The sequence below is a fragment of the Megalops cyprinoides genome, chromosome 1, assembly GCF_013368585.1.
Source record: "Megalops cyprinoides isolate fMegCyp1 chromosome 1, fMegCyp1.pri, whole genome shotgun sequence".
Classification (NCBI taxonomy): Eukaryota; Metazoa; Chordata; class Actinopteri; order Elopiformes; family Megalopidae; genus Megalops; species Megalops cyprinoides.
This window is the reverse complement of record NC_050583.1, coordinates 26753210-26772405: the sequence shown is the minus strand read 5'-3', so window position 1 is coordinate 26772405 and position 19196 is coordinate 26753210. Positions and strand designations below refer to the sequence as shown.

Genomic DNA, 19196 nt, shown 5'->3' with positions numbered 1-19196 from the left:
GAGTGGCTCAGTCGGTAAAAGCACTCGTTCTGAGTGTAGACTGAACGCTACGGCCTGGGTTTGAACCTGACCGCGTCACTAACTGACAGTGACCGGGAGCTCACAGGCAGAACACATTGGCTTCGTTCCGCCGGGGATAGGGGTGGGTACGTCGGCAGGGGCTTCAGTCCCATTAGCAACAGTGACCCCTGCTGGTCAATTGGGCGCCTGTGGTTCACGTGCCAGAGCTGCATACAAAATGTCTTCCTCAGGCTCATCTCTGTGCTGTGGACTTGTGGACCGCAGTGTGAAAAGAAGCAGCGGCTGACATCACATGTCTCAGAGGAGGGCAAATTGGGGAGAAAAATGGGGAAAAAAAAGGAGAATCCGTTCTGCATTGGTTTCGTGCACTTTCCACATTCAAAGAGACATGGACTATCTATTCAACAAGGCTTGAAATACAAGGGTTGTCACCATTCATAGTGTACAACCCTAAAACACTGCCATGAATGTCACAGGATATGGTTGCACGTGGTCGCACTGGAACTTCCTTTACATGCTGTCCAACACGACAAGCTATCCCACACATTCCAGGATGAATGACATAAAGAGAGGAGTGCTGCTTTACAGAGAAGACCGTGCCTTACAAAACAAATGCTGGTGTGTTTAACAATGGGCATTGGTTATTGCTTGATGGAGAAAAGATCGTAATAAAAGAAATTAAGATGAATAGAGCAGAAAATGAATAGGAAACATATTCTCACCCCAGTGCAAGTACTGGTTCGGCCACTCTTTGTTTTGGAGGTGTCTGCCACTTCACCAGTCATAGACACCACTTCCTTTTATGACAAAAGCGGTAATATGTGTGAGAAGTAAAGAAACAAAGCACTGTTCAATAAGTGTATCATAAGGCTCACATAGTATTAACCATAAAGATACTGGCTTGTGTTTTCTGCTCTATCCACAACAGAACCTTCAACAACATTGGATTTGCCAAAAAACAATGAAGGCAAATGCAGTGTCAAAGCAGATTTTGTTTGTTGTGGTTGGGAAGGGTAAGTCATCAGTTCTCTGTCTCTTTTCCACTGGTCCTCTGTTATGTTTTCTGAACTGAACGCGTGCTTGTGTGAGTCACATAAGCTGCTGACTGCTAGTTGACTCAGTCCCAAAAATGCTGCTTGTGTCTGTGACTCAGCATGGTCAACATGGAAAAAAAAAAAGTTTTAACATGCAAAACATGTCCAAGTGTGTAAACCCTGCCACAACACCAGGATCATCACAAACCCGGTGCAACCATTCATATCATAGCTGGTCTTGGCATTCTAGACAACAAAGGGAATTTTAAAATAGCTTTGGGTATTGGCTTTAGTCTTCACTTTGCTGTCTTTTTTACATGTTTATGTTTGAAATATGCAGGCAGTCTATCATTGGAAACATCTGAGGAGTAAATGCTCAAGCTTAACACATTTGGGTGAACATTGTTTTTAAATAGTCCTGTTTTAGCATGTAGGAATTAGAATGCAGATATGAGCAGTTAGAACAATTGCAAAATTTCCTGTGGAAATTGCTATTGCATTGCAACATTGCCTTTTGTAAGGAACACATTGCTCACCACAGCATCTATGAGGCATGATGCAGATGACACAAGCCGTACCAGCTCTCCCTTGGAGATGTATGGAGGAGGGGCTCTACGATATAATGCCAATGGCTCTGGCAAATAACCTGCAGTTCTGAAATAAAGAGAAACAACAGTTTTGTACATGCCTTATGTATTAGGCTTATTTAATTGACTTAACAGCATTGGTCAGAATTTACCTGTGCTTGCAATAGTTCACATTGCTGGCTCCGGAAATGTTATGATTCTAGAGAAATATGAAGGTTGTAGCATTAAATCATAAATATTAATATAAGGGAGAGTGGATTACTTACAGTAACATTCGCACTGAGGTATGGTAAAGTCGGCTACAGTAATTAAAATGTTCAATATTTTAAATCTTACACCCAGCTTGGAATGCCTCATTTGGCGCCTTATAGAGTATCTAATGGTGCGTTGCCTTTCAGGGCTTGGCTCCGAGTGGCTCCGCTTCACTGTTGTAACCTTAAGTCCCTCCAGTCGCAGAACCCCTCCAATGTCCATTTCACTGATGTAATGTTTTTTACTCTGGTCATGCAGTTTCCCAGGACTCAGAAGAGGGTGCTGTGGTACCACACATTACATTTTTGTAAGAGATAGACAGCATAAACCAATTCTCACACTGAAATTGTCCTCTCACACACTGCCCTACCACTTTGGAGACATCCACAACCATTGGTGAAAGGTCAAAGCCATCTTCTTTCCTTCCCACCTGAACATAGTGTTGTCTGTGGAAAAATAAACACATTAGAAGTTTTAGCTTTAAAATTGAGCCAAGGCAAGCACACATTCTGTGATGTTCTATAACAACCATGAGATGTATCAATCATTATATTCTTATATTATTATCAACTATAAAAAGATTTGCTAAATTCTAAACCCTGATATAGTAGCAGTGTAGCAGCAATGAGCAGTACTAGTATAATAGCACAATGGTATTAGCAGCACGTTTTTATGAATTTAGTACAATGTTGTCTTGCACTAAAAGTACAAGACATTTTTTTGTACAGTAAAGTTGTGATATCCATTTAACAAAGCTTGCGTACACAAAAGCAGTGAATTTTAGTAAAGAAAAAGTGAGCATAGCCAGAAATCAGTTGTCCCAGCATGTATATCATAATGTTTTACCTTGCATTTCAAAAATGCCTTTCTGTAGTACCTAGTAAGGTTTTTCTACTCACAGTTTTTTGGCAACAGAACTGATGAGATCATTTGAAGGCATCCTGCCTTTTTCCTTTTCCTGCTGTGTACCACTTATTTGTTTGCAGTCTTGAACTGTGAAATCTGCTTTTGGTATCCAGGTAGTGCAGAACACAATGCTTCCTAGTCCCTCCAATCAGAGCTTGCTGTCATGGAGACAATATAAAACACTGTCAGGACAACATGGCAGCTCTTTTTTTTCAGTACTATCCAAATGTTTGAGATCAATAAGATTCAGAAATGTAAGCAGTGGAAGATGGTCAAGAATCAAGCTGGAGTTTAATAAGACTTGAACTAACACTGAACATCATAACTATACTTTCACATGTAGAATACTGGCTTTCATATAATTACAAATTATGTCATTTTAGTGGGCTGCCATAACTTCACCCTTTTTCATCAAGTGAATTTTATGAATTGGAGACAAGCAAATACATGATATAAATGTTAAAATATGCACTAAAAGATTTTTTCACACAGGAGTAAATAAAGGAAAAGGGGCTTTATATAATACTAAGATTGCATTTCTGATTTACATAAAAAAACTTGGTCTGGCTTTCCCCCTACTGGATCTATTTGCAGTAAATAGTACTGTCAAAAATGTTGATGGTCAATGTTGACAAGGCCAGAGGGACTGGAATCACACAACACTTTGTAGGATAGATCTTGAAAATTCTTAGGAAAATATCAATACTGTGTAGGTTCACTTTGTTATGAACTTCATAAATTTGAGTTAGCAATCTGTGAAAAAAAACACTTCTTTTGTATTTAAATCCTACCATTCTATCTGACTGGGTAGCTTCCTAGCAAGTTTGCTCCCAAAATATTGTTCTGTATGAATGTAGTAAAATTATCAACCATTAATTTTTTTTGATCAGCATATATCTTTGAACTGGGAAAGCAGTGTAACATAGTGGTAAGGAGCAAGACTTAAAACGTAAATGTTGCTGGACAGATTCCCCGCTGGGACACTGTGGTTGTACCCTGGGGTAAAGTACTTAGCTCACAATTGCCTCAGTAAATATCTAGCTGTATAAATGGACAACATGTAAAAATTGTAACCTATGTAAATTGCTCTGGATGAGAGTGTCTGCTAAATGGCAGTAATGTAATGTAATTGTATCCTTGCAAATGGTGGCTAAGCTAGCAAGTACCACATGTCAAATAAAGCAGCACTACCTTGCTAAGATGAGCATTACAGACTGAATTTATATGGAGGACAAAATGTACCATAATATTTTCTAAGGGCCTGAAGTTCATATGCGTAATGTTTTAGTGAGGAAAAGGGTGAGTAAGGCGGGGAAGCCACATCTCTGTGGCAGGTTACCTGGTGCAACAAACAGTGGGGAGGCCTAGAACAGCTTAAGAGGTCTGTGTCTGACAAGCAAACAAAGACAATCTGTGCTGCTACATAGACAGATGAGGAACAACAGAGGAAATTGTTAAAATTAACATATTTATTCTCATGCTTATTAATTAGATATTGTATACATTATAATTAGATTAATGATTTTATTGTTACTGCCCTCTCACAACAAAGATCAGTGGCACAATCAATGTCTATTAGAGATGTGGCAAAGTTATGGTAATGTTGAAAACAATACCATTAAAAGCTGAAGAAAAATATTATGAATCTAATTTCTCTGGCGATTTATTTTCAGTATTGTCTCTTTAAGACATAAGACTACTCATTAGACGGCTACTATTGTTTACATTGTAATGTTGTTTATATATTATTATTTGTTTCATTGTATCCATATTTTAGAGCTATGAATTTGGTTTGAAGTAAAGGCCAGCTGAACCAAGCAAAGTACGCAGTACTACCTCCTCACCAGCAGATGTCGTAACTAATGTCATTGCTCACTTTTATCACTTAAAAATAAGCTGGACAAGTACCGTGAATGTCGAGGCCCGTAGGCCCGGAACCGGCAGCAGCGTGCTTTTTCGGTCTGACAGCTAAGACGGGAGACGGGCATTTATCCAGTTAACGTTAGCTAACCTGGGTCTGCTTCGGTTTAGGTTAAACTGTGAGGGATGGAGGTATTGTGGATATTACTTGGTGTTCTTGCCTCCCAATTGAAGTATCTTAAGGCTGATGACATCGTGGTGGGCTGCGGGGGATTCGTCAAATCAGATGTGGAAATCAATTATTCCCTCATCGAGGTGAGCATCGGCCAACCGTAGGGTGGTGACTTTGGTAAACTTGATCTTCCTCTCTGCACCTGTAGTTTGAATGAAGCAGGTTAGCTGGCCAACGTCCTAGTAATTTCACGGAAGCGTAAGACAGGCTTCATATGCACGATCGCATCAAAAGTCATAGGAAAAATGCAACCTTGTCAGTAGCCAGCTATCTGGATACATAAATTGAGCTGGCCAACAGTTTACAGACTTGTTGCGATAGGTAACGGGAAGTTCTTCGTTTCCAGCGTTTGTAAATGGGTAGCTATTAACCTTGTCACGAAGCACTGCAAGTTAGCCAACAAGTTTCATGAAGTTGGCCGAACAAATTGACGTTAGCAGGCCAGCTATTTAGGTAGTCACGTCTTATTCAAATTCAGGGCATTTAGCAAACAACAACATAGGTAGTGTTCCGCTAGCAAGCCAATGTGAATTGTAAACCTAATATTTTGAATACCTCCTGACCTAGCTATGCGCTAACTAGTATTTCAACGTCCAGGATTATTAGAACTGCCTAGCTAGCTAACTCTTCGTTACCTGCAGCCGTCTGGCTTCTGACATTTTAAACCAGTGAAATGTTACTTCATTTCTAAGAATCAGTCTGTGCTGTCAGTTGCTGGTAATATTTGAAATATGTGGCTTCACATGTATAGTGTTCTCAGTGGACTTTATCAGGTGGTCATAGATGCCTTAGCTGATGTATTCTCAATTTAAACCCCTTTGTGCTGACGTGGTGGTAGGCTCCACAGACAGCCGTAATAAGATTATCAGAAGGGGGGCTTGCCTAAGTTGCTGACCGTGACAGCTGGGCTGGGGGATGCTTCATTACCACATTGCTTTGCATGAATATGAGTGTTTTGTTCTATTCCTTCAATAAATAATAAAGTAGTAAATTTCCCTGTTTTTCCCCAGATTAAATTATATACCAAACAAGGCTCCTTGAAGTACCAAACCGACTGTGCTCCAATCAATGGCTACTTTATGATTCCACTCTATGACAAGGTAGGATTGTGGGGAAGGGTTGTGCAAGCAGGTATTCGTTGTATTGCATATTCCCAACAACAGCAGGTGTAATTTTAACATTTTCATGTGTCCGTGTTTCAAGGGAGATTTTATCCTGAAGATTGAGCCACCTCTAGGATGGAGCTTTGGTAGGTAGCTTGCTCTCTTTTTACATATTTTGGTCTAACACCTTTGGTGGTATGTGTGCTGTAACATGTCCTGATTGTCTGTTTTCAGAGACCACCAGTGTGGATCTTCATGTGGATGGACTGACTGACATCTGCACCAAAGGGGAGGACATTAACTTTGTCTTCACAGGCTTCTCTGTGTCAGGAACGGTGAGATGAACAGACACACTTCCAAGTACAGTTGTAAGGAATGTGGTGTCTCTTCTGGACCTAAGGAAGAGTTTAGTTGGTTCTGAGATTCTCGTTGCTGTGTGTCCTGGCTCAGGTGCTAAGTAAGGGGCAGCAGCTGGGTCCAGCTGGGGTGGAGGTGAGCTTGCGAAAGAGTGGAGCGGAATCGAACCTGCAGACGGTGCTCACGCAGCCAGGAGGAAAGTGAGTGCAAGAGAACTTAATCTCACCTGGCGCACATCCTCACAAACTCTAATGTTCACATCCTTACAAGCATTAGTGTCCAAATCCTGACAGATATGAGGATGGATTCACTTTAGCTAACAGCATGTCATGTAAATTGTGTTCTGTCAGATTGTCTCTATGATGGCGGTTCACAAGTTTTAGCCTTTCAGTGAAATGGAACCTGTGCAGATTTAAAGATTTTTTTTTCCTCATGGTCATGTTAACACTATTTACTCTCTCTATTCTATTTTCTCTGCATCTCTATGACAGGTATACCTTCTTCAAAGTTCTGCCTGGAGATTATGAAATCACTGCAACCCATCCGTCCTGGATTCTGCAGGAAGTGAGTTTTACAACCTCCAAAGGAGGCTCAGAGTTGTTATTCTGCTTACATTCCAGTCTTCCTTTCTGTAAATATCGTAGTGGCCATGCTGTGTATACTGCGCTCTCCTGTTATGCATTACTAGAAAGATACAGACGTGAACTAACAGTGAACAGTTAGACAGCCACTGTATTTTCAGGGTTCATCTGCATTTTCATGATATTACAAAGCACTATATTATGTTATTATATTATGAGCAGGTCAGAGCAGACAAGAAGTAGTCATTCCCTTTCCCCGCAGAGCGCTACCACAGTGCGTGTGTCCAATGCCAATGCCCCGGCTGCAGCGCCCCTAGTGGTGGGAGGTTATGATGTTTCTGGGGAAGTGCGAAGCGATGGAGAGCCCATGAAGGAGGTCACCTTTCTACTCTACTCAGCTACAGTCAAGAAAGAGGTGAGTGGGACCAGCGTCACTGATGCTGTACATTGACCGCTCATCAGTTGTGTTCACAGTTGTGTTCATAAAAGATCTTGAGGAACTGCTTTGAACTCTTGGTTCTGCTCTCTGAGCTGCAGCTCTTCAGAGATATCTAGGCGAGTCAGTGCTGAGGTGTAGATTTAGGTGAGCTGCTGGGACGGTGCTCTGACCTGTGTTCCTGTGTGTCCCAGGACATCGCAGGGTGCAACATGGCCCCGGTGGAGGGTGCTTTGTCAGGAGAAGAGTCCCTCTCTTACCTGTGCAGCGTTCTGTCCCGGGAAGATGGCACCTTCACCTTCCCCTCTCTGGCCAGCGGGGAGTACACAGTGGTAAGACCACTGCTTTCATCAGCACACTACAGCCATGAAATCAAACTGTACCACATGCTGTTTCCCCAACAGCCTCTTCATAGTTGCTGTTGTAAACTGTATAAAAGTGATAAGTAACAATACATCTTTCCCTTGTATGTAGAAAAGATGTGGTTAATTATAGTAGCATCTAATGCAAATGCTCATGTTTAGTCTCATATTTATCTTAGAATAGCATCGTAAGATGTTTGAATGTGTGTATTCAGCTAATTTTATAAATGCCATTATTTTTAATACAAATAACTGTGTAAATCAATATGCACTAGCAACCGCTATTGGATTAACTCCTACTGGTACAGCAAAAAAAAATTTTCTATGTGTGAGCCAATATATATCTTGCTATCCTGAAATACAATAGATCATCACTCAGTAAAAGCAAGGTAAAGGCATCTGAATCTTTGCTTGCTTAATTGATTGGTTTTAATGTAAATTTCACACGCTAAATTTCATCCACTGCCAGTGGATGTCCAGTTCCAGTGTTTGTCTCCTGTGTTGTGTTGTCATGTGCTGACTCTGCCGTGTTTCAGGTGCCTTTCTACAGAGGAGAGAGAATCACCTTCGATGTTGCACCATCTCGGATGGAGTTCAGAGTGGAGCACAACAGCTTAAAACTGGAAGTAAGCGCAAAGCTCTTGATCCTGGCATGTCTGCCTGCGGCTTCCTGCGCTTCTTGCCCGTGTTGTGGAGTCGCTATCTGTCCGTGGAAATGAAGCATTAATACTCTTCACGCAGCGTTTGGTTTTACAGTGCCAGTGCCGCGCAGAGGCTCGGGGGTATGTGTGTAAGCAGCGGCTTTGCGGTGTGATCGTTTTGTTGCTCTCTTCCCAGCCTGTTTTCCGTGTGATGGGCTTCTCTGTGACCGGCAGGGTGCTCAATAGCCCTGATGGGGAGGGCGTTCCTGATGCCACGGTCACGCTCAACAATCAGATCAAAGGTGAGAACCTCAATCCTGTGCCCCCCTCGGGGAACCTTTCGCATTCTCAAGGGCAGAGGTTTGGATCCAGGGAACTGGGAAGGTTATTTTGGTGTGGAACATATCTGCTCAAAGGAGTTGTCCTCTTTCATGGTTTGTCCAGCTTTAGCTTTACTTCATAACTAAATAAAGATGTGTATTTATACGTAAATCATCTTCGTAACTTTTAGGATTGTTCAGAATGGGTTTTCATCACATTCTGTGAAGCCACTATATTTGACTCTTTCTATTCCAGATAATCTAAGACATTTGACACCAACAGTCTTGGAACCTGTTGTCATTGTATCAGATGGTGTAGGAGTGAGGAGAGAGGTGGCTTCAATTTTTTTGTACAAAAAAAAAGAAGTTTGCTGGTTGCGTGGATAACAGTTAATTAACATTAACCAAGCCACCCAGCTTGTTTCCCGTCAAAATCAATACTTTCAAAACTATGACACCGATTTGGACTTGCCTTGGTTGTAGTAATATATAAGGGCACAAGGAATCCAAATCAATAGCAAAGTGCCCTTTTTTAAGCCTACATAATTTTAATATTTAATTGAACGGTATATGATGCAGTTTGTCTTTGTCTGACAAGTAGTATGGTGCTTTACTCCTCAGATTACATTCTGAAGTTATGCAGATTGTCAGTGTGCAAAACTTTGATGGGTATTTTTTCCTGTCAAGAGAATTGCATTTAAGTTTATTCTTTACTTTAAATGACCACCTCCAGGCAGCACCATGCGGTGGACAAATCTGGTTTTACAGCATAAACGGATGTTTTCAAAGAATGAGACCACAAAGCATAATGTGGGTGTGTGACGGTGGGTGTCGGAACCAAGTCTTTTGAGAGGGGTTGACCCATTTCAGAGTGTCTGGATTAAATCCTCTGTACTGCTGCATAGAGATTTCATCTGAGAACAACAAATAGGTGTCACCGTTTCAGTCTCGCCCTTTGTGACAGTCTGCTGGCTGATGATTGGATGTATCTTTTCTCTTTCAGTGCTGACCAAAGAGGACGGCTCTTTCCGCTTGGAGAACATGACCGCCGGAACCTATACTATTCGCACGCACAAGGAGCTCATGTTCTTTGAGCCAATCACAGTGAAGATTGCCCCTAATACGCCGCAGCTGCCTGATATCATCACAGCGGGGTGGGTGCTGACTCACATTGACTGACACAGTGCTATTAAAAATGTATCCTTCTCAGGCAGCATATTTTCTTAGGCTTAGGCAGAGCCTGGAGACATTTTAAAACTGAGGCCTGTCTCACACTCTGTTTACAGGTTCAGCGTGTGTGGCCAGATCTCCATCACCCGGCTGCCCGAGGGCATGAAGCAACAGGGCCGCTACCGTGTCACCCTAACCCCCCAAGGGCAAGACAAGGCCGCTGTCCGCACTACAGACTCTGACCAGCAGGGGGCGTTTTGTTTCCAGGCCAGACCAGGGGACTACAGCATCCAGGTACTTAAAGCAAAGGACAGCTTTTTGTCTTGTTTTGTAAGGACTACCTGCTTTTGCTTTCTTAAGTTTTCACAGGGAAGTCCGTACTGCTCTCACAGCGTGTCCTTTGTGTAGGTGTCCCTCCCAGAGGCTGAAGTGAAGGCCGGTCTGGCACTGCAGCCTCAGGCTCTGGAGGTGTCTCTTGTGGACCAGCCTCTGTCTGACCTCCACTTCACGCAGTTCATGGCCTCTGTGTCTGGAAAGGTGTCCTGCCTGGGTGAGTCTCCCCTGGCTGGATTTTGTCGGAACTCTCCAAGTGGCGAGGTGTGGTGGAACGTGCTGTGCTGAGTCGGTTGTTAACCCCGTCCCTTCCCCCACCTCCCTGTGTGTCTCTCAGCGGCCTGCGGTGACCTGACAGTGACCCTGCAGCCTGTGAGCCGACAGGGCGAGCGGCGCAGTGTTCAGGTCTCGGGGAAGGCCGACTCGCTCACATTCTCATTCGACAACGTCCTGCCAGGAAAGTACAAAGGTGAGCATTAGCACTCATGAGAGGATGTAACGCAGTTCCGCCCCATAGGCAGCGACCTTACTGAATTAACCTAGAGCACACCTACTGCAGAATAAGCCCCTGGCACAAGTGTCTTGGTGGGGCTAATCCAGGGGCATTTATCTCTCTGCTCTGTCTGTGGCAGCGAGTATCTCCCATGAGGAGTGGTGCTGGAAACACAAGTCCGTGGAGGTGGAGGTGCTGGACACAGATGTGCTGGGATTGGAGTTCAGACAGACGGGATACATGCTGCGCTGCTCCCTCTCCCACGCCATCACACTGGTCAGTACCTAAAATGCCCCTGCTCTCTCTCTACCATCTCTCTGCCACTGGCCAGTCAAAGAGCTCTCACTTGACCTTCTCTCTTCTATGGCAGGAATTCTTCCAAGATGACAGCATACCTGAGAATGTTGGAATTTACAACCTCTCCAAGGGAGTCAACCGCTTTTGCCTGTCCAAGCCAGGTATGACACCACTCCCCTACCTCCTCAGACCTCCATTGTGTCACCCATATGACGAACTGTTGGGGTAACGGTTTTTCTTCTCGGTAGGCGTGTACAAAGTGACACCTCGATCCTGCCACCAGTTTGAGCAGGATTATTACACCTATGACACGTGAGTGTTATCTGTGTGCTTTGCATGCATAAATGGTCTCAGTTGCATCTGCTGTGACGTAAAGAGTAGTGCTTATTCAGAGTAATGATCAGGGCAGAAGGTGTGCTTGCGCTTCGCTGTGTGTCGCGGCCCAGCCACCGGATGACTCGCCGCGTGTCTCTTTCAGCTCCGCCCCCAGCATCCTCACTCTGACTGCGGTCAGGCACCACATGACCGGGCTCATCACAACCGACAAGATCATGGATGTCACCGTGACCATCAAGTGAGTTTCCACTGGGAGTGATTCACCCCTGCATTTTCTTGTGATGTGGTGCATTTATAGTGGTCATGGGGGCAGCAGAAGGGAAGAAAAGCAGTGCTGTCAGATGTTTTTATGTATGTTCTATTTGTTGGAATGGAAAACGATGGTGCATTCTGGAACATTTGGCTTCCTTAAGTGCCTCACATTCTGAACATTTTTTCAGCGAGCATCAAGGTTATATTTTTTTTTCTCTCAAAAGGACATGATGCATTTGATTCTGCTTGGCTCAATCACTTTACAATGTGTTTCTGTACCAGGCAGAACTGAGTGTGAATTGATACTGTATAAAACTGTATGTATAGTTAAACATACATCCCCTTCAGACCAGAGAACCTTTGAACTTGAGGACAAAGTAAGATGACTCACAAGCTTAGCAGTTCTGTGGAACTTTTATTCTCTTCTCTTCTCAAAAGTATGGAGTTGAAGTGAGGTAGTGAGACTCAGTGAGAGCAATAATTGCCATGCTCTGCTTTATCTCAGAATAAATCAAGAGCTCATGAAGAGGTCAATTAAGTGTATTTTAAATGCTAAAATGTTTTGCTGTGCCTCCCACTTTAATGTGCAATTTAGACGTGTGGTTCGACACTTGAAGATATTAGACCACCCTTTAAGGTACCCTAAAAACCTAACACTTGAGAAGAGTAAGCAAAGCCCATATTCGTCACAATGAACTTTATGAACCTGAAAAGGTAATCAAAAGAACGGTGCTGGCGGATTGCAGAAACGTTTAAGTTGCGTGTCCAGTTACAAGCAGGTGCTGATTTTAAATGTTAACGCAGTGCTGTGATCGTTAACGGCCGGTCACTCCTGTCCCTCAGGTCTTCTATTGAGAGTGAGCCGGCGCTGGTGCTGGGGCCCCTGCGGTCCCAGGAGGAGCTGCGGCAGGAGCAGCAGCTGCAGGAGATCGAGCTGCGCAGGCAGGAGAGGGAGCGGCGCGGCGAGGAGGAGGGCAAGGAGAGCCCCCCGGTGCAGGAGAAAGCCGACGACCTGCACGGGCCCTTCCACTACGAGTTCTCCTACTGGGCCAGGTACCGTGCGCTGTAATGAAAACCCAATTTGAGTCACTCAAACAGTGACCCAAATGATCACAATTCTGTACTTCTGCACTGGAACAACTCCTTAGTAACAGTGGGAGAAGCAGAGGTATCATAGCCTCTATCATAGCCTCATGGCCTTATAGCACCAGGCAGCTCAGGGGCGCCTAGGACTCTCTCTGTGTACACAGGGAATAGTGATGCAGTGCCATTAGTGTGAGTCTTAATTTCACCGTGCTGGAACCCAACAACACACAGTACAGTCACCTTCCAGATCAGAACTGCAGCCCAAAAAGCTGTCAGCGTGCCTGTGGTGCTCAAACGAAAGTGATTAAGAAAATGAGACAGGACTGCAGATCGCCACGGAGTGTTATTTTGATGATGAAGTGCCCGTGGTAACATCTTGCTCATAAGAGGAAGCGGCCCTCTGGATCACGCTGGTGATTGATTGATAGATAGGTTAGTTTATTTGGCAGCCTTTTACGGCCTCTCTGTCTTCTCTCACAGGGCTGGGGAGAAGATCACAGTGACGCCCTCCTCCAAAGAGCTCCTCTTCTACCCGCCCGAAGTGGAGGCCACCATCACTGGAGGTAGGAGCCTCTGGGTGGAGTGACTCTTCTGAAACCTGAGAGTGAAAGTGTGCCATCGCAGTGCAGGCAGGGCCCACCTTGTGCGATACAGCTGTGTGACGAAGCACAATCTCCTCTGTACCGACAGAGGGCTGTCCCGGGCGCCTGGTGAGTATTGCTGGGCAAGCGGGACTCTTCCTGGAGGGACAAGTGTCACCCGAGCTGGAGGGTGTGGAAATATCCATCAGCGAAAGAGGAGCGGCAACGCCCCTCATCACTGTGTTCACCAATGAGAAGGGAGCATACAGGTATGGCAGCCTCTTCAGTCTGTACGTCCGCTGGTCTTAAAAGGACTGCATCTGTGAAAGTAGTTTCACCATGAGCTGAGCGGTGGCACATGTTTACCAGCTTACGAGTATGAATAGTAATTGTGAATCACAGGCCTTGTAAATGCTACTTTAACACTGCTCTGCACTATGTTACTATGATGTAAATGAGATATAGCTGAAGGTGCAGGTTGGTACTGTACAGAGCGCAGCCTCAGAGAAGCTGTTTCTCTCATCTCTCGTCTCCCAGTGTGGGGCCACTGCACAGTGACCTGCAGTATGACATCAGCGCCAGCAAAGAGGGTTTTGTGCTGACGCCGGTGGAGGGCACTCAGAGGGATTTCAAGGCCTTTGCCCTGGCAGGGGTCACCTTTGAGGTAGAAACTTGGGAAAACATTGTTAATGTGTTCTGTCAGTGGGCCAAATGCTAGGACTTAGCATGGTTTTTGTCCTAATGTCACGTCTTCCTTGGGTATGTAAGGGATAACCTTGTAAAGGTGAATTTATCGGTACCTTTCATTTCAGACAGGCAATTTGTCTCCTTATTCTAATGAGCAGTTAGGTCCCGAGTTGGAAAGGCACACAAATGCATGTTGACCTAGAGGACTGTGGATAATGCATTCTAAAGGTGTCCATTCTGTGTTAGTGAGAGATTTAGAACTGTTTTTCTTTGATCGCAGTTCTTTCTGAGTTACAGCACTGAGACAGGCACAGCATACTGGCGAGATGTTGATGATTTTATGTGGCATTCGGTGGGCCTGTGTGGCACAGTGGTCACCCGGCGTCTTTGCTGTATGTTGCTTGTAGATCAAGGCAGAGGATGGCCAGCCCCTCTCTGGAGTCCTTCTCTCTCTCAGCGGCGGTCAGTTCCGTTCCAACCTGCTTACCCAGGAAACTGGCCTCCTCACCTTCAACAATCTGGTACGTCCCATCCCACCACGAGTCTGCAGCCTTGAAGGCCATCTGCCCTTTCCAAGCCATGTTCACATACACACAGACAGCTTTGTCTCTCATTAGTGCTGTCCCGCTCCAGTAGCTGTGGGTGATGGTTGAGCTCTCGTAATTTCTCTTCAGTGATCCCGTTCTCTCTCTACGCAGAGTCCCGGTCAGTACTACTTCAAGCCGATGATGAAGGAGTTCCGCTTTGAGCCTGCATCTCAGATGATTGAAGTGGAGGAGGGTCAGACCCTCAACATCGCCATCACTGGCTTCAAAACTGCGTACAGGTAGGGTCAGGATGGCAGAGCAGTGGCCTGGCTTATGGAAGGATAGGATTCAGCTACCCTGACTCACTGTCGGTTGTAATTTTCCTGTGATCATTATTTTCGTGATTTTCCTTTTGTCTCTGTCATTGGGACTTAAGTAAAGGAGGAGCAGTGCATTGTGGGTCTCACCCCCCCTCTCTCTTCCTCACCCTGCAGCTGCTACGGTGCTGTGCTTTCCCTGAGTGGTGACGCGGAACAGGGGGTGGCGGTGGAGGCAGTGGGTCAGGGGGAGTGCAGCCTGTACAGCGAGGACACTGTGACGGACGAGGAGGGTCGCTTCAGGCTACGGGGCCTGCTGGTGAGTCAAGCTGGCAGGCCCACACGTGGGGGTGGGGGGGGGGGGGTCTCAAAAAGACAGAAACAATACAGGAGAACCAGGGGATGAATTTCATTCTCACCTTTGGATTGATGTTATGAGAACGTACTTGTCATGTTCAAGTAGGGCGGAGATAAAAAAAAATAATTGCATTGTTATTTTGTCGCACCGCTATCTCTAATTGGTGAAATAAGCAGACAGTGTGCTGTCAGCCTTTTTTGTGAAGTGGTGGGGAATTTAATGATTTGGAGTGTCATCTTGCAACAGTTTATCTGTTTAATAGCTGTTTTTTTTTAATGTCTTTCACAGCCTGGGTGCAAATATGTGATCCAGCTGAGAGCTGAAGGTAACGACCACATAGAGAGAGCCCTGCCCCAGCACAGGCCTATTGAGGTGAGAGTTCAGCGCTGTGTTGCTGTTTTGCTTCAGATCCATCCTGACACTGTAAACTATGATTGCCTGAGCTGTATTGTGAATTAAACAGATTTATACTATTGTACTGAACTCTTAATGTTTTTTTTTTTTTTGGTATGAATGTCTAGGTTGAGAATAGTGACATTGAAGGTGTGAACATCATCGCCTTCAGACAGATCAATCAGTTTGATCTGAGTGGCAACGTCATCACATCCCCAGAACACCTTCCCACTCTCTGGGTAAGGCCGCTCTCATCTTTCACACATCCTCTCGGCCGGCCCACAGAACCACAGAGGCAGAGCCTTAGTAGCTCCGATAACCGGCTAGGCCGCAAGCCAGGCTTTCAGTGTCAGCATGCCATTTCCCATAGGAGCACATATTAAGCACATGTCAAGTCAAGTGGAAGTCATTGACACCCATGAGAGAAAGGAAGCATTAGTATTGTTCCATGTTTTCCAGCCTGGTCTCACTTGATTTAGAGCCTAATGTCTGACCTGACTGTAAGGTTTTAGAGAAGGTTTTTGGCCAGTGCCCAAAAAAGTCTTCAAACAAATTCAAACAAATCAGAACTAACCTATATTAGACATTCTTCAAAGTAGCCAAAAAATTTTTTTTTTTATTTTTTTTAGAAAGAAATGCATACATAGGCATCAACTTCACTCTCTATATTTGTCCAAGAAACAAATTTTAAGCATATAAGCTCAAATCTTTAGATCAAAATGTCTTTGAATGCATGTTTCCCACTGTCCGAACGTTTGACTGGTTCTGCATGTCAAAAAGACATCTTAATGGTCACCTATGGCTTGATCTTTCTTCTGAGTGCAAGTCTCTTATTTCAGCCTTTTTGTGTAGTGCTAACAGTTTACTTGCACCCCTTTAATGTCAGGTGAAGCTTTATAAGAGTGACAACCTGGACAACCCAGTTCACAGTGTGTCCCTGGGTCAGTCGCTCTTCTTCCACTTTGCTCCGCTGCTGCGGGATGGAGAGGTGAGTCCTGTCAACCTCATGCTAGCCCTGTCACCTAAGCTTGGGGTGTCTGACATACTCCTTTGTTGGGCAGAATTTTGGGGATGACTGCGAATGTGATGCATTTGTTGTTTTTTTGGGAGATGTCAACATCTTGGCTAATGAGCTACCTGAAATTTCAGGGATAGCATAGATACACTGGTGTCATTTCCACCCCTTTTTGGCATTTGAATGTTACGTGCAGTTTTGTCCCAGTATATAACAGGATCAAATGGGATGTGGATATGGCAGGCTGCTACTAAATGCACTGGTCAAAGAGCCATGCACAAGGAATAGTTTTTCTGAGTCCCTGGTTATTGTGCTTGTTTCATTGACTATGCTGTCTCTTCTCTGCACAGAGCTACGTGCTTGTGCTGGACTCCACCCTGTCCCGTTCGCAGTACGACTTCTCCCGGCCCCAGGTCTCCTTCACTGCCACTGGGTACCACAAGCACGTCACGCTGACCTTTAACCCCACCGTGAGTACTAGCCCACACGTGTCCCATCTATTAATTATTTCTGCTTTTACAGAATCAGCTGAATAGAACAAGTACAGTTGCTGCAGCTTGCCGCAGCTTTGAACAACTAGACTTACAAAATAGATCGAGAAATGCTGTCTGCACTCTGCCTGTATGATAAAGCCTCCATAAGTCAAAATGCAAATGTAAAAAGACCAATTTGGATTTTATTTGGGGCGGTGAAAAAAAATGCTTAGTGTAGCAGTAAACTCCAGTCTTTGCATGTATTGCGTCTATAGGACTCTCCAGTTAGGTGTAGTATGGTTGAGGAGATAATTGACTGTTTTAATGGATTTTGTTTAACAGGCTGATTTCTTCGTGGTGGATTTGAATGCCTCCTTCTATCCCATGAACTCAGTCCAATACTACATGTGAATTCATGGAGTGAATGTTGTTCGTTTTTCAGCGCAAAGTGCCTGACCAGGATGTGGCCCAGGGGTCGTACATTGCACTGCCCCTCACTCTGCTGCTTCTTTTAGCTGCTTATAACCACGAGAAGGTACACTTCCTCATGCATTCCTTCAGATCACAACTTTCCGCATCATTTCATTTCATTGTATATTTAACTGTTGTGTTACAAGCTGGCCAGCTCCAGTGTTGCACTTGCACCTCCTCCATGTTCTCCATGAAGTTGTTTGATGTATTATCCTTTGTGATGCTGCTAGAGGCTTGATGTCCTGAGCTGACCCGAGTGAAATCTGTCACTACTCGAAATTGCCTGCAGCTCTTGGTAGTTTGCCCAGTACCCACCGGCGACTGCAGTAAAATGAGTTAACCGAGGCCCGGGCAACGTGTTTTCCAGGTCATCCCTTTGCTCCTACAGCTGCTGAGCCGTGTGCAGGGGGTTCGAGGACTGGCGCAGACAGGGGGGGACGGCGCAGTCCTGGACGATGCCAAACGCCAAGCCAAGAGGCAGAAAACCAGGCGCACATGAGGAGACCAAAGAGGACTGCAGACCCCACCCACGTTTCCAGAGCTGACGGGACAACCAGAACTGCAGTCACTCCCACATCACCTTGTAGCTGCATGGACTGATGGACTGATATTGCCAGCATGGATTCTGCTCTGGAGCTGGGAACATTTCAAGGCAGGGTAGATGAGAGTGGACCTTCTGCAGTACACTGTCACTTCTGTCAGGTGTGCCTCTGATGGATGTTTCACACCCTTGGAAGAATCCATACCGTCAATATGGGCCTTTTTGTACCTTTTTCATGTGTTACTTGATATCTGAGCCCTTTTGCAAAAGCTCTAAAGGACAAAGGAAAGATTGTGTCTGTTCCTGTGTATGACTTTGTCTCTAGAATATGGTTTTGGGTAGTGGGGGAGTGTATGTGTATGTTTGTGTGTCTGCTTAGAAGAGATGAGGCAGTCTGGGGAAACTGCAGGTATAAGAATTATTGTGAATATCTAGGAGCCTACAGATATGAGGAAAATGGGATGTAACCTGGAGAGATTAATTTATGAACAATAAATCTTTAGATGTGATTGTGAAATGTTTTGAGTGAGAGCGCTCTCAGGGAGCATGTGGATTTAAGTATGGCTTTGCAGGGTGATGTCACCCTGGGCCCCAGCACTCGCAGTCCCTCAGATCCAGCAGCAGGGGGGGATCATGCGCTTGAGTCTCTGTGTGTACGACGCTCCCTGATTCAGATCACTCGCCTCACAGAAGCGTGCATGTCACTGTCTGTGAAGGTGGGTCACACACCTACCTTGACACGTTTTTCTTTTTTTTTTTTTTTTCCCCAAATTAATGGGGAGATTTTATTTTATGTGATTAATGTTTCTGTCCTGCAGTTTTAAAAAATGATTTTGTATCCGAAGTTCAGGTTGCTTATGAGAGTTTGAGTGACCCCTGGCAGCTTCCTGGGTTGGAATGATTGAGTGACGGCCTGTGGTACTGCTGATGGGCTGGGTAGTGGGGTGGGATGAGGGGGGTGGTGGGGGTTGTGGGGTCGAGAATCAATCTTAAATTATGTCAAGATTTGATTATGTTGAGATAATAAAAAAAAAAATGCAAAAACCTTTTTCTGAGAAAATGTGGCGTGGTCTCAGACGCTTGTCAGTTGGGGGCGGTGTTGTGCCACAGATGAAGAATGACTGATCTATGGGGCATTAAGCCCAGGCACCTACACTTAAGCCATAAATCACTG

The 19196-nt window shown here is 44.9% G+C and overlaps 1 protein-coding gene across 1 annotated transcript; it reads left to right on the top strand.

Annotated features, from left to right (window-relative positions):
* Positions 1-4710: 4710 nt before the first annotated feature.
* Positions 4711-18796, top strand: nomo (nodal modulator). Its single transcript, XM_036525902.1, has 31 exons — positions 4711-4975; positions 5903-5992; positions 6096-6141; positions 6230-6330; positions 6446-6552; positions 6844-6916; positions 7196-7348; positions 7564-7701; positions 8268-8357; positions 8569-8674; positions 9696-9846; positions 9979-10156; positions 10271-10412; positions 10533-10664; positions 10828-10964; positions 11059-11146; positions 11234-11297; positions 11464-11559; positions 12417-12626; positions 13140-13222; positions 13350-13509; positions 13778-13904; positions 14335-14448; positions 14626-14753; positions 14949-15090; positions 15418-15501; positions 15651-15761; positions 16409-16510; positions 16888-17007; positions 17453-17545; positions 17849-18796. Exons 1-31 carry the CDS (start codon positions 4847-4849, stop codon positions 17978-17980), a joined length of 3627 nt encoding a protein of 1208 aa, XP_036381795.1. The 5' UTR covers positions 4711-4846; the 3' UTR covers positions 17981-18796.
* Positions 18797-19196: the final 400 nt, after the last annotated feature.

Excerpts from the sequence above, each read along its gene's own strand:
- nomo (XM_036525902.1), top strand. The coding sequence starts at position 4,847 with ATGGAGGTATTGTGGATATTACTTGGTGTTCTTGCCTCCCAATTGAAG. Across the intron at positions 8,358-8,568 it reads ACAACAGCTTAAAACTGGAA|CCTGTTTTCCGTGTGATGGG; the intron begins GTAAGCGCAAAG and ends CTCTCTTCCCAG. Across the intron at positions 13,510-13,777 it reads AATGAGAAGGGAGCATACAG|TGTGGGGCCACTGCACAGTG; the intron begins GTATGGCAGCCT and ends CTCGTCTCCCAG.